The 13,518-nt window shown below is 39.5% G+C and overlaps 2 protein-coding genes across 2 annotated transcripts in view; both read left to right on the forward strand.

The window, feature by feature from the left end:
* Positions 1-4,413, forward strand: part of LOC135277230 (lon protease homolog 2, peroxisomal-like) — a 34,781-nt gene extending 30,368 nt beyond the window's left edge. The window contains exon 5 of the mRNA XM_064383032.1: positions 4,315-4,413. The gene's annotated coding sequence lies outside the window, so the exon portion shown is untranslated. The remainder of the gene's footprint in view (positions 1-4,314) is intronic.
* Positions 1-13,518, forward strand: part of LOC135277191 (uncharacterized) — a gene marked incomplete at its 3' end in the record, with an annotated part of 232,910 nt that overhangs the window by 91,122 nt on the left and 128,270 nt on the right. Inside the window, exons 6-8 of the mRNA XM_064382928.1 lie at positions 4,420-4,463; positions 9,165-9,315; positions 12,579-12,705. Coding sequence (XP_064238998.1) covers positions 4,420-4,463; positions 9,165-9,315; positions 12,579-12,705 — 322 coding nt within the window. The remainder of the gene's footprint in view (positions 1-4,419; positions 4,464-9,164; positions 9,316-12,578; positions 12,706-13,518) is intronic.

The following is a 13,518-nucleotide window of genomic DNA, read 5'->3' on the forward strand; positions in this document are numbered from 1 at the left end:
GTCAAGTGATCCACCCGCTTCAGCCTCCCGAGTAGCTGGGGCTACAGGCACATACCACCCAGGCTGGCTAATTTGTTTGCAGAGACAGGGTTTTGCCACATTGCCCAGGCTGGACTCAAGACTCCTGAGCTCAAGCAATTTGCTCGCCTTGGCCTCCCTGAGTGCTGGGCTTACAGGCATGAGCCATTGAACCCAGCTGACATCTCTTTCTTTTACTGTGTTTACACCATACTTTTTTATGTCTCCTATTTTTTTTTTGTTGAAACTGAATATTTAGAATATTATATTTATATTAAATATAATCTGATATATAATTGAATAATATACCCTTAAGGGGTTTTTGTTTGTGCTGTTGTTGTTGCTATTTGTTTAGTGACTTTCTGGTTTCATCCCGTAAAGTCTGTGTTATTTGTTAATATGTGACCTCTGAGGTTGCTCAGTTTGTTTAGCGGTCAGCTAGTGACGAGAGATTTCCTTAAGTACTTGGACAGTAGCTCTCCCACTCTTTGCCCAAGGGGTTCTTATGTAAGTATTGAAGTGGGCCTTTCACACTTGGGCGGATGGTTTGCAGTTGTACCTTAGCCTTCACTTCCTGCTATTGCAGAGCCTGTGTCTGCCAAAGATGAGCTTCTGGGCCTTCTTGGGTCTGTCCTGGACATACTTAGAACCTGCACGTTCACATGAAATTTTGGATTCCCAGGTGTATGTGAAGGCTTTTCAAAGCCCCTGTGAATATCTCATTTCCCAGTTTTTCCATTTAAGTTTTTGGTCAGCCTCTCGTTAGTCCCAACTAGTATCATTGCCTAGGCAGCTGCAGTGCTAAACAATTGCCACTGGTTGTTTCTGGCAAATGTCCTAAGGATAAAACTGTTCTCACAGAGTGTTCTCTGAGTTAAGTTAATTAAGGATATGGAGCTCTTCCAAGGAACTGCCAGACAGGGACAGTTCTCTGGGGATGGGGCTTTTGAAGGATAGTAATCCTTTTCTACCCGCTACAAGGTTGCTAGGCTACCGGTTTTCACAGCTACTGGCTTATGAGGCTGTTGGTTTTCAAGCTACCATGAACTTGAGAGAAAGGGATGAGTGTAAAGCAAGTTAAAATATCACAAAGCTTGTTCCGTTTACTGTGATTCAGCTGTTTTTCTCGAATAAGCACTCCTCAAATTGTTAGAAGTTAATATGTAGCATTCTGAAAAAGTTGATTTTGACAATTTTTGCTAGTGCTCTCATTGCTTTTCTGGAGGAGCAGGTTTTCAGTTTCTTACTTTATCATTCTGTAATAGAAGTGCTTCCTCCCATATTTAGTTTTGATTCTGTGACTGAATGATTTCACTGCATGCTTCTGATCCTTGTATTTTGGTTTATCACTTGTTCAGTTGGAATATATCTTCAGGTTACTTGAGTTGAAGATTTGTGTATGAGTTGTATTTTGAATTCCTTTTATATTTGAGAAGGCTTCTTAGTTGTCTGCGCCAGTAGCCTCAATATGTTTTGTTCATATGTGTCATCAGTAAAAAATTTTGAAAATATATTCCCATATATATTTAAATATAACATGTAGTAATACACACGTAAATAAAATTAGAATGTATTAGGCTCCTAATACATTCCTAACAAAGTATCACAGACTGGGTAGCTTTAAAGACAAAACAGAAATTTATTTTCTCATGGTTTTGGAGGCTAGAAGTCCAAGATCAAGGTGTCTATAGATCTGGCTTCTCCTAAGGCCTTTCTCCTTGGCTTACAGACAACGGACTTGTGGCTGTGTCCTCGGGAGATGATCTGTGTGCATGCATTCCTGTGGGGGGGGAATCTCTTTCTTCCTCTTGTAAGGGTACTAGTTGTATAAGATTAGGGGCCCACTCTTACCTTCATTTAACCTTAATTACCTTATTAAACACCCTGTCTCCAAATGCAGTCTTCACCCTGACTGCATTTGGAGACAGAGTTGGGGAGTTAGGGCTTCTGTCAATTTTGAGGGGGCACAATTTAGTCCATAACAAAGGTATATACGATAGATACATAATATATATGTACCAGTGTGCTAATATCATGTACTTTATGTAAAACACAATCGATTTTAAAAGATAATTATATTTTCGGTGAAAGCACTGTGTTCTAATTAGATAATTGTTTTTAACTTCATAATATGTCAATCGCAGCTTATTATAGAAACAAAAGTGTCAACTTCGTTATTTTCGTGTGGTTCATACCTTTGCCTATACCCTTTTCAATGATATTTTGCAGGAATCTTTTTAAGCCACTCCTCCCATTTGTCATGTTAGGCACTGTGAGCCCAGAAAATTGGAGACAGTTAATTTAAAAAGTTTATTTTGCCAGGGTTGAGGGTGCGCACCAATGACACAACCTCAGGAGGTCCTGATTACATGTGCCCAAGGTGGTCAGAGCACAGTTTGATTTTATATATTTTAGGGAAACCTGAGACATCCATCACCATATGTAAGGCGAACATTGGTTTGGTTTGGAAAGGTGGGACAACTGGCTGGAGAGGGCTTCCAGGTCACAGGTAGATAAGAGACAAAGGGTTGCATTCCTTTGAGTTTCTGATTAGCCTCTCCAAAGGAGGCAATCAGATAATGCATTTACCACAGTGAGCAAAGGGGTGAGTTTGAATAGAATGGGAGACAGGTTTGCCCTAAGTAGTTCCCAGCTTGACTTTTTCCTTTAGTCTAGTGATTTTGGGGACCCAAGATGTTTTCCTTTGGCAGCACACATGGACTGCAATGTGCTGTAATTACAGTTAAGGCAGATAAGTGAGGGCACCACAGGCGGCCTTTGACATTATGGAACTTGTACTCTTCTCTCAGAATATCTCACATAAATGATATGCATACCAAGTGAAGACATCAATTCCATTTTACATATTAAATATTTACAAGCTAATTTTTTCTGGTATTTGTAAATCAAAAAGATAAATACAAATACTAATATTTTCTACTTCCACTTTGGTGGGGTCATTTTCCACTTTTATAACCATTGGTCTAAATAGATAAACAAATGTCTTCACAAATGGGGTAGTAGGTTCACAACTGTTCATTTTGTTATTATGCATCATATCTTATATATGTTACATATATTAGATGTATTCAAGATTGTAAAATATTTTAAACTAGTGATAATTTTGCTTGAAAATTCTATAGGTGTTATTCTAACGACATCGTCATTTCTGTTGCACAGGAGGAGGAATCTAAAGCTTTTCAATCCATAGTGTCAGGGCCTTCTAGAATATTTTTATTCCTTTAATTATTCCCTATTGTAATTTACTGAGACCTCTTCTTTGGTTATATCAACTAGCTATGAATTGCATCTCTTAATTTCTCCCGTATTTATCCCCTACGTGGCTCTAAAGCCCTTTTTCTTTTGTGTCCCGAACACTTTTCTCAAGTTTGTCTTTATCACTGGTTTAATTTCTGTAGTTGAGGATATAGAGGAAAAGCAAACTCAGTTTCTTCTGCTGCACTCTTATAACACAGAACACTTCTGACCAAATGCGTGGGGTTTTTCTCCACACGCCAAGCAAACAGTTCTTCAGTAGCAGACAACAGCTGGGTGTCCTCTAATTCAATTCTGACACTGTCTACATGGAGGCAGCGTCAGATCCTACAGGTTGAGCACTCAGTCCCACAAGACTGCCTCCCACTTCAGATGCCAGTCGTGAGTTGGCTTCCAGAACGTGTGACCAACCAGTTATAAATTGGAGTTCCCACAAGCCCCTTCTCAGGTTTGCTTATTGCGAGAGCAGCTCTCAGAGCTCAGGGAAACAGTATTTTAAAGAATACAAACAAACAGCACAGGAGCTTCCATCCCAGTGGAGTTGGGGTCCACCAGCCTCCTTGCACCTGGATGTGCTCATATTCACCTTCCTGGAAGCCTCCTGACCTTAGTCCTTTCAGGTTTTTAATGGAGGCCTCATCACATAGGCATGATTGATTAAATCACTGGCCATTGATGATCAACTCAACTCTTAGCCCCTCTCCCCTCCCCAGGGGTTGGGGTGAGGGACTGACAAGTCCTCAGTCCTCTAATAATGCCTTGGTCTTTCCTGTGACCAGCCCCCATCCTGAAACTACAGAGGGACTGCCGGCCACCAGACAGTCACTAGCGTATAAAATGATACTTAACCACTTTGGTGATTCCAAGGATTTTAGGAGTTGCCTGCTAGGAAATAAACAGATGAAAGTTAAATGTATATTTCACAGTATCATAATAGTATTAATTGTGTGTGGCTTTCAGAGCTGATTTTAGTTATGTTATTTTATCTTTGTTTTCTGGTGTGGAAAATTTCAACCACAGCAAAAGCAGAGAAGATAGTATAGTGAAGTATAATGAATCCTATGGAGTCATCACCCAGCTTTAATGTCTTCTTTCATCTATTTCTTCCCATTCTCCCACACCCAGCCTCTGATTATTTTGAAGCAGATTCCAGACATCACCATCTTTTCGTAAGTATTTCAGTGTCTGTCTACAAAAAATAGACACTTTTTAAAAAGCATCATCATACTATATCATACCTAAAGAGGACAGTTACCTAGTCATGTGTAGTGAACTCTGTTGTAGTCTATTCCTGGCTTGCCTCCAGACATCTGTAGTTCTTCTCTTCAGAAATTATTTATTTATTTTTGAGACAGAGTCTTGCTCTGTCACCCAGGCTGGAGTGCAGTGGCCCAGTCTTGGCTCACTGCAACCTCTGCCTCCCGGGTTCAAGTGATTTTCCTGCCTGAGCCTCCCGAGTAGCTGGGACTACAGGTGCACGCCACTACGCCTGACTAATTTTTGTATTTTTGATAGAGATGGGGTTTCACCATATTGGCCAGGCTGGTATCAAACTTCTGACCTTGTGATTCACCCACCTTGGCCTCCCAAAGTGCTGGGATTACAGGTGTGACAGAAATTATTATTGAAGAACGATTCTCAGTGTACATTCCTCCCACGGTTCATCCCACCGTGACTTCACATTCCTAGGAATGTGTCGTATCACAGCTATTTCCATTTCCAGTCATACCTCATAGGTAGGAATTTATAGCCCTAGGATTGATATAGAAAATCTTTTAGTTGGGGAGAGTAAAGGAGAAACAGCCTGAATTATTTTTGAAAGAAGCTCTGGATGTGGGCAGTAGAATCCCTGCTCTGAAGGTAGGGTAAGAAGCAGAGGTTTGATAGCTACAAAGCTCTTAATTGTAATTTTCGTCCTTCCATGGACTCAGCAGTTTGCCTTGGAGCTTCATCTGAGTAGTGATTAGCAGAAATTATTTTCTGCCAGAATACTGATGAGTATTTCTGATGCTGTTTAAATTCTGAATGTCTTTTTATGCTTTGGTAAACCAGAAAGTATCTGAGACAGGTCTCAATCAATTTAGAAGTTTAGTTTGCCAGGGTTCTCCACAGATGATTTTGAGGGCTTCAGTATTTCAAGGGGAATGGGCAGATATTGGGGAAAGAGGTAGAAATTTTAAACGGTCTGGGTAGATAAAAGACAAAAGGTATGGGTAAATAAGAAACGGTTGCGTTCTTTTGAGTCTTTGATCAGCCATTCACATGTGAGAGGGGGGCAGAGGAATAGTCACGGATTCATCTAGCTTAGTGAATCTGTATTTCTGTGTAAGATAAAATAAACATAGTGCACAGGAAGCCATCAGGTATGCATTTGTCTCAGGTGAGCAGAGGGATGAGTTTGAGTCCTGCACATGTAAAGATAAAGCTATTAATTTACATTGCTGGGGTAAAATTCAACAGAACTGTTACAGGGTAAAGATCTTGGGGCCCACAAGGAATTTCTAAGTGGGGGAATTGTGAGGGAGGTATGTAGCTTTTTTTGTCTTTGTAGCTATCTTATTTGGGAACAAAATGGGAGGCAGGTTTCCGAGACACAGTTCCCAGCTTGTCTTTTCCCTTTGGCTTAGTGAGTTGGGGGCCCTGAGATTTACTTTCATTTCACATTTTACTAAGTAAAAGAGAAAGGCAGGCAAATTGGGCACAAATTTAGCCTAAATCTGCCTCCTTACATAATAATATCTTACGTTTGGCCTAAAGGTTTCCTCTTACAAAGTAAACTGCCGCCTAACTAGATGTGTAAATAGAGTATTCTTACACTAGTCACAGATTTTCATCAAGTCACAGGAAGTCAGCTGTTCAAACTGTGTTTAAATAAAGCAAACACCAAGCTGTAACCAGTCCCACTGTTTCTGTACATCACTCTCTGTTTTCTGTATGTCACTTTCCTTTTTCTGTCCCTAAATATTACCAGACCATATGCCAGGGTATCTCTGAACCTGTTCTGGTTCTGGGAGCTGCCCAATTTGAGACTCGTTCTTTGCTCAATTAAACTGTTAAATTTAATTTATCTAGAGTTTTTATTTTAATAGGCATCACTGATTTTCTCTCCTTATACTCTAGGTATTTTGTAATACAGGTTTTAAAACCTCCTTTGTAATTCAGAAATGTTTCTTTATTAATTTTCCTACTTTTTAAAAGCTCCAATGTCTTAAAATTTTAAGAAAAAAATTACTTGTTCAGCTCTGACAGCCATTTCTAAAACACATCCAACATATATGAAGTACCTTTGATTAGACCCATTTAGGATAGACTTTTTTCCTTAGCTAGTGTTAAAAAATTATTCATGACGCTTGTTAAAGGTAGCAAGGATTACTTTATTGGGAGACTAGGTATAAGAAACACTGCAATGGGCTTTTGCAGTGGTAGGGAGAATGAGTGGGGAGTCAGTAGAGGGAAAGTTTTTAAGAGGAAACATTGGTGTTATGAGGGACTCTCACTAGAAGGACACAACAAAACTCTTGCTGAAGAGAGGCCGGGGTGAAAAGACACTGGGTTGGGAGTGAGAACAGATTGAAAGGGTGTGGGACATTTTCACTAACCTGACTAAGCAGGATTCGTGCTCAAATTGGGTTCTACAAAGACAGAGGAAAGGCTCACGGCCTAGTTGAGCAGAAGACTCGAAAGAGCCTGACTCAAGTTTGGGTCAAAAGGGGAGCGTCTTTGTCATTAGATAATAGTTTTAACTAAGATTACCACATTTTCCATGTATAGAGAGTTTGTTTGTTTGAGATGGTATTTTGCTCTGTCACGCAAGCTGGAGTGCGGTGGCGTGATCTCAGCTCACTGCAACCTCCACCTCCAAGATTCAGGCAATTCTCATGCCCCAGCCTCCCGAGTAGCTGGAACTACAGGTGCGTGCCACCACACCTGGCTAATTTTTATTTATTTTTTGGTAGAGATGAAGTTTCACCATGTTGGCTAGGCTAGTCTCAAATGCCTGACCTCAACTGATCTGCCCACCTCAGCCTCCCAAAATGGTGAGATTACAGGCGTGAGCCACCACATCTGGCCTGTAAACAGTTTTCAGATAATTTGTAGACAATAAGACCACTGTTAACCAATTTGATACTGAACATAATTAGTTTTCTTTAATTACTTGAAAGTACTTGTTTTTTAGTGACATTAAACATTGTTAAGTCTGGTGAAAATGTGAAATTAGAGCTTTCTGGGAATTGTATTCTGGGAGTTTCCAGTAACAATTAATGTTTAACAAAATTCAAAATTTTGTATGAGGCCTAGAATTAAGACTAACTTGGGGTTGGGTATGGTAATCTGAGCACTTTCAGAGGCCAAGGTGGGTGGTTTGCTTGAGGTGAGGAGTTTGAGACCAGCCTGACCAACATGGTGAAACCCCATCTCTACTAAAAATACAAAAATTAGCCAGGCGTGGTGGTGCGCACCTGTAATCCCAGCTACTCAGGAGGCAAAGATTGCAGTGAGCTGAGATCATGCCACTTGCACTCCAACTTGTGTGACAAAATGATACTTTCTCAAAAAAACAAAACTAGGGGTAGTTTTGAAAATAAATAAAACCAGAAAGAATCAGAAGGTAGGAAAAACTGCTTATGTAGTTAAATTGTGGCTGGTGAGTACATTAGTCATTTTATTGCCTTTTTGAATATGTATGGCAACCCTGTTTATATTAATTGGGCCTAAGTGAAAGTGTTAATATGTTTAAGGTTTGGAACATGTAGAAGCTATTGGTGCCTTACTAAAGTCCTACACAGGCCCCTTAGCAATAAGTGCCTGTGACTCGAAGCTCTTTAACGTATGGTTGCACATTTTAAGACTCCAAGTTGACTGGTAAATTATCTGATGTATCTAATTCAAATATTTCTAAGAGCTGTTGTTGGGTGCAGTGGCTCATGCTTGTAATCCCAGCACTTTGGGAGGCCAAGGCAGGTGGATCGCTTGAGGCCAGGAGTTCAAGACCACCCTTGCCAGCATGATGAAACCCCATCTCTACTAAAAATACAAAAGTGAGCCGGGCATGGTGGTGCACACCTGTAGTCCCAGCTACTCGAGGCTGAGGCAGGAGAATCACTGGAACCCAGGAGGCAGAGGCTGCAGTGACGGCACTCTAGTGAGACTCTGTTCTTTTTTTTTTTTTTTTTTTTTTTTTTAAAAGAGCTATTGATGTTTTGCTTATTATAAGTGGCAGTGTTTTTGCATTAAGCCATTTTTAAATAGTGATGCTTTTTTTTTTTTCTCTATCAGAATATAGTACCATAGTGATTTTTATTGTAATTTAACTCATAGTAAAGTTTACTCTTATTTGGAATTCTCCTTTTGGTTAAATAATTTATACCAGACTTTCTGAAACTGTTTGAGAAGGATTATATGGGTTATTATTTTACTGGTTATCTGAGAATTTCAAAAGACTTTACACATTTACTTTATATTCCCATAGCAGTTTAGATAGGGTGTGTTCCCAAGATGGAAACTGGTTCTGCAGGACTGGAGACTTAGGATGGCCACACAGTGAATCATTAATAAACAGATTTTCGAATAAAGCTTGAAAGTAATTTCTTGATAATCAACACAATGCAAGAGAAAAACAAGTAATTTCTGTTGCTTTGTGCTATTATATTTTCAGAAATGTTGACGCTGAACATGTTTTATTTTTTAAAATTATGTAGAATGTAGAGAATACCAAGAATAATGCTCAGATGTTAGTTTTATCTGTTTTTTAAACTAACTATTCTGAGCAGAAATATCAACCTTGCCAGTACATCATGTGTGTTTTCACTTATATGCAGCCTTCTGTTGGAACTACTAAATTTTTTAAAATGTTTTTTGTTCTCCCCTAGGTGTTGGATCCTGAACAAAACCATAACTTCACCGATCATTATCTAAATGTGGCCTTTGACCTTTCTCAAGTTCTTTTTATAGCTACCGCCAACACCACTGCCACCATTCCAGCTGCCTTGTTGGACAGAATGGAGATCATTCAGGTTCCAGGTACTTGAATCTTCAGTGAAATCATTATTTGATATATCTTGCCTTTCTGACCATAACCCTTTAAAATTAGTCATGCTGTGGAGCGTTGACTAAGGAAGTTCCTTTGCCAACATACAATCTGCAGAAGTTCTGAGGAATGTATATAAATCAGCTTTTGTGTAGCTTCAGAATCTGGAAGAGCAAAATAACGAACGTTGACAACAACAATTTCACATTTAATTTAGCATTAAAGAATGATAATTTTATGACAAATAAGACATTCTTCTTTAAAGTAATTTCTAAAATTACAGGCCGGGTGTGGTGGCTCACGCTTGTAATCCCCGAGGCGGGCAGATCACTTGAGGTCAGGAGTTCGAGACCAGCCTGGCCAACGTGGGGAAACCCATCTCTACTAAAAATACAAAAATTAGCCAGTCATGGTGGTGTGCACCTGTAGTCCCAGCTACTCAGGAGGCTGAGGCAGGAGAATCCCTTTTACCTGGGAGGCAGAGGTTGCAGTGAGCTGAGATCACATCACTGCTCTCCAGCCTGGGTGACAGAGTAAGACTCAAAAAAAAAAAACAATAACTGAACTTTCTCATAAAATCTGGCTTCACTTTTATATTAAAATACATAACTTTTAAATTCCTCTTGAATCTATCAAATAGTTACATTTTTTTAATGTCTTCTTCAGTTACTGGAATGTGTGAAATGTATTCCTTCAGTTACTAAAACTAGATTTTAAACTACAGCATTTTCACTTTATTTTAATTGTGCAGAATTGTTTTTCCCTGGAAGAGATCAAATATCTGGGGGGGGTTTTTTGAATGTAGAGTAAAATCTAAATGTCTTTATTTATTTATTTATTTATTTATTTATTTAGAGACAGAGTCTAGCTCTGTTGCCCAGGCTGGAGTACCGTGGTACGATCTTGGCTGACTGCAACTTTTCCTACCTGGTTCAAGGGATTCTCGTGTGTCAGCCTCCCAAGTAGCTGAGATTACAGGCGCCTGTGACCACACCCAGCTAATTTTCGTACTTTTAGTAGAAACAAGATTTCACCATGTTGGCCAGACTGGTCTTGAACTCCTGGCCTCAAGTGATCTGCCTGCCTTGGCCTCCAAAAGTGCTGGGATTATAGACGTGCGCCATGGTGTCCAGCCTAAATACCTTTTCTTATTTCCACGTGTCCAGCCTAAATGTCTTTTTTTATTTTTTTGAGATGGAGTCTCACTCTGTCACCCAGGCTGGAGTGCAGTAGCACAGTCTTGGCTCACTGCAACCTCTGTGCCTTCTGAGTTCAACTGATTCTCGTGCCTTAGCCTCCTGAGTAGCTGGGACTCACTTGGTGCACACCATCACACCTGGCTAATTTTTGCATTTTTAGTAGAGACGGGGTTTCGCCATGTTGGCCAGGCTGGTCTCGAACTCCTGACCTTAGGTGATTCATCTGCCTTGCCCTCCCAGAGTGCTAGGATTACAGGCATGAGCCACCACACCCAGCCCTAAATCTCTTTAAGATTCTAAATGTAATCTAAATGAATTTTTCATGTTAATCTCAAATACATTTTTACAGCTAAGTGAATTATAGTTGGATTTCTTAATTATCTGCTAGCATTTCAGGTTCCTATATTTAGTTTTGAAATATGGTAGAGTAAAAAGTTAATTGTGAATACTTAAAGTCTAAAGTAAATAGGTAATGAGACTAAATTCCCTGGAAACTCCAAGTTATCGCAGAAAATCCATTAGATATACTAAAGTAAAGTGAAAGAATCAGGACAGCTGCTGCAGAGGAGAACATATAATGCCACCTTCTTCCGCTGGCAGATTCAGCTGTCCAATCTTCTAGCTTTCCTGGTGTTTACTAACCTCCTCTTTCCATTCAAAAAGTGCCTTATCAATTCATATTTTTGATTTTTGCTTGTTAAATGGAAAGGGACATTAGATCGAATTTTGTCTTACAGGATTTAAAGACAAAGAAAATCTGTACTGATTCAGGCTATTATATAAGAACATAAAGTCTTTTAAATATGCTATATATATATAAAAATACATATATATACACATATACAAATACATATACACACACGTATATATACCATCATGTGGAGGGAAAAACCTTTTATAGGGACATCTTAGGTTTTCTCTTTTTGCTACAATTTATTTTATAGTCATAGTTCTGGAAACAGTATCTTTAGAGCCCTTCCCTTGGAAACTCACTGCTTATTTAATTGAAGGGTGTGTGTGTGTGTGTGTGTGTGTGTGTGTGTGTGTGTGTTTCAAGTATAGATCAAATTATGCTAAAAAGATGCATTTATTTTTCTATTTGAAATCTCAGAGGGTTTGAGGACAAAGAGATAATTGTCTCTTAAGGTTTGAGGTTTTTTCCTCTTCTTTGGGAGATATATCATTTAATCAGAAGACTTTCAAACACTGTGCCTAGTAAATGCTTGTTTTGTTTGTGAAAAAGTCGGAAATGTTAAAAATTATTGATTTAGATTAAATTTCTTTTTCTTCCTTTGTTTTTTTTTTTTTTTTTTTGAGACTGAGGCTCTGTTGCCCTGACAGAGGCTGGAGTGCAGTGGCATGATCTCAGCTCAGTGCAACCTCCACCTCCCCACTGAAGCTATTCTTGTGCCTCAGCCTCCAGAGTAACTAGGACTATAGGTGTGCACAACCACATCCAGCTAATTTTTTGCATTTTTAGTAGAGACAGGGTTTTGCCATGTTGCCCAGACTTGTCTCAAATTCCTAAGCTCAAGTGATCCACCCGCCTCAGCCTCCCAAAGTGCTAGGATTACAGGCGTGAGCCAACGTGCCTGGCCAGAATAAATGTATTTATTGTAATTATAGTCTCATTTGAAATAATACTTAAATTTGTTCTAAACTGAGATCTATTTAATCTACATTTGAGTCATTCAAAAAGCATAGCATTGACCGGGCTCAGTTGCTCATGCCTGTAATCTCAGCACTTTTGGGAGTCTGAGGCTGGTGGATCACTTGAGGCCAGGAGTTTGAGACCAGCCTGGCCAACATGGCAAAACCCTGTCTTACTGAAAGTACAAAAATCAGCCAGGCATGGTTGTGTATGCCTGTCATCCCAGCTACTTGGGAGGCTGAGGCAGGAGAATCGCTTGAACCCACCAGGTGTAAGTTGCAGTGAGCTGAGATTTCGCCACTGCACTCCAGCCTGGGTGACAGAGCAAGACTCTGTCTCAAAAAAAAAAGCATGGCATGATGGGAGCCATGTGAATAATTGCGAAACAAGATCTCTTCTTTTCCAGGGTATACACAGGAGGAGAAGATAGAGATTGCCCATAGGCACTTGATCCCAAAGCAGCTGGAACAACATGGGCTGACTCCTCAACAGATTCAGATCCCTCAGGTCACCACTCTTGACATCATCACTAGGTTAGTTAGCCATCCTGAGGCTTCATTAACTCCAGGCACATTTTGGGTATTTAGTGAGTTACCAAACCTAGGACAGAGAGTATCAATATTTGAGTTTTTCATCTTTTGAGGTATTTCACAATCTCCTGAAAAGGAGATTATATTACTGGCATCCCATAGCATCTATTTCTCTTTCTTCACCAACTTCCAGCAGGCATCATATAACTATTGATTTACACCGTTCTCTATACTAGGCAGAAGTTTACAGAGAAACCATTTGGAATAGGTACAGCTAAAGCTGTAACAATTTATAGGAATTTTATGCTTTGTCACAATAGCAGTATAAGGGGTTAATTTGATAATTTAAAAACCAAAATACATGGCAAATATAGAGATACTTTTTATGCCCAGGATCTTGAATGTTGTTGAATTATCTTAAGAGGTGATATGCTACTTTCAGATATCTGATATAAGTTACTCTGTTTTCTTTTCTTCTCTTTGGCTGAGAGATTTTTAAAGTCCTTGGAATTTTGATCTTCAGAACTAACAGTGGAACAATAGAGAAGGTACCTTCCCAAGTTTAGTACCAAATGCTTAAGCCTGTAGCAAGCAGTGAGTAACTTACCTGAATAGAGCATTGCTTAGTCTAATTTATAGATTCCCTGTTTGAATGGAAAATATACTCAGTTGAGAATTTATATCCACCACAGCCTCTTACAGTTTTCCTGGCTCGGTATTACAGATCCATTGCATCATCCAGCAAGTGGTGTCAGGCTGCCAGGCTCTCCTCATGCGGTCCTTTTCTAGTACCTACTGTTTTTAAGAGATGTGAAG

This window comes from Aotus nancymaae, unplaced genomic scaffold (assembly GCF_030222135.1).
Source record: "Aotus nancymaae isolate 86718 unplaced genomic scaffold, 86718_ANA_hifiasm-v0.15.2.pri h1tg000030l, whole genome shotgun sequence".
In the NCBI taxonomy this organism is placed as follows: domain Eukaryota; kingdom Metazoa; phylum Chordata; class Mammalia; order Primates; family Aotidae; genus Aotus; species Aotus nancymaae.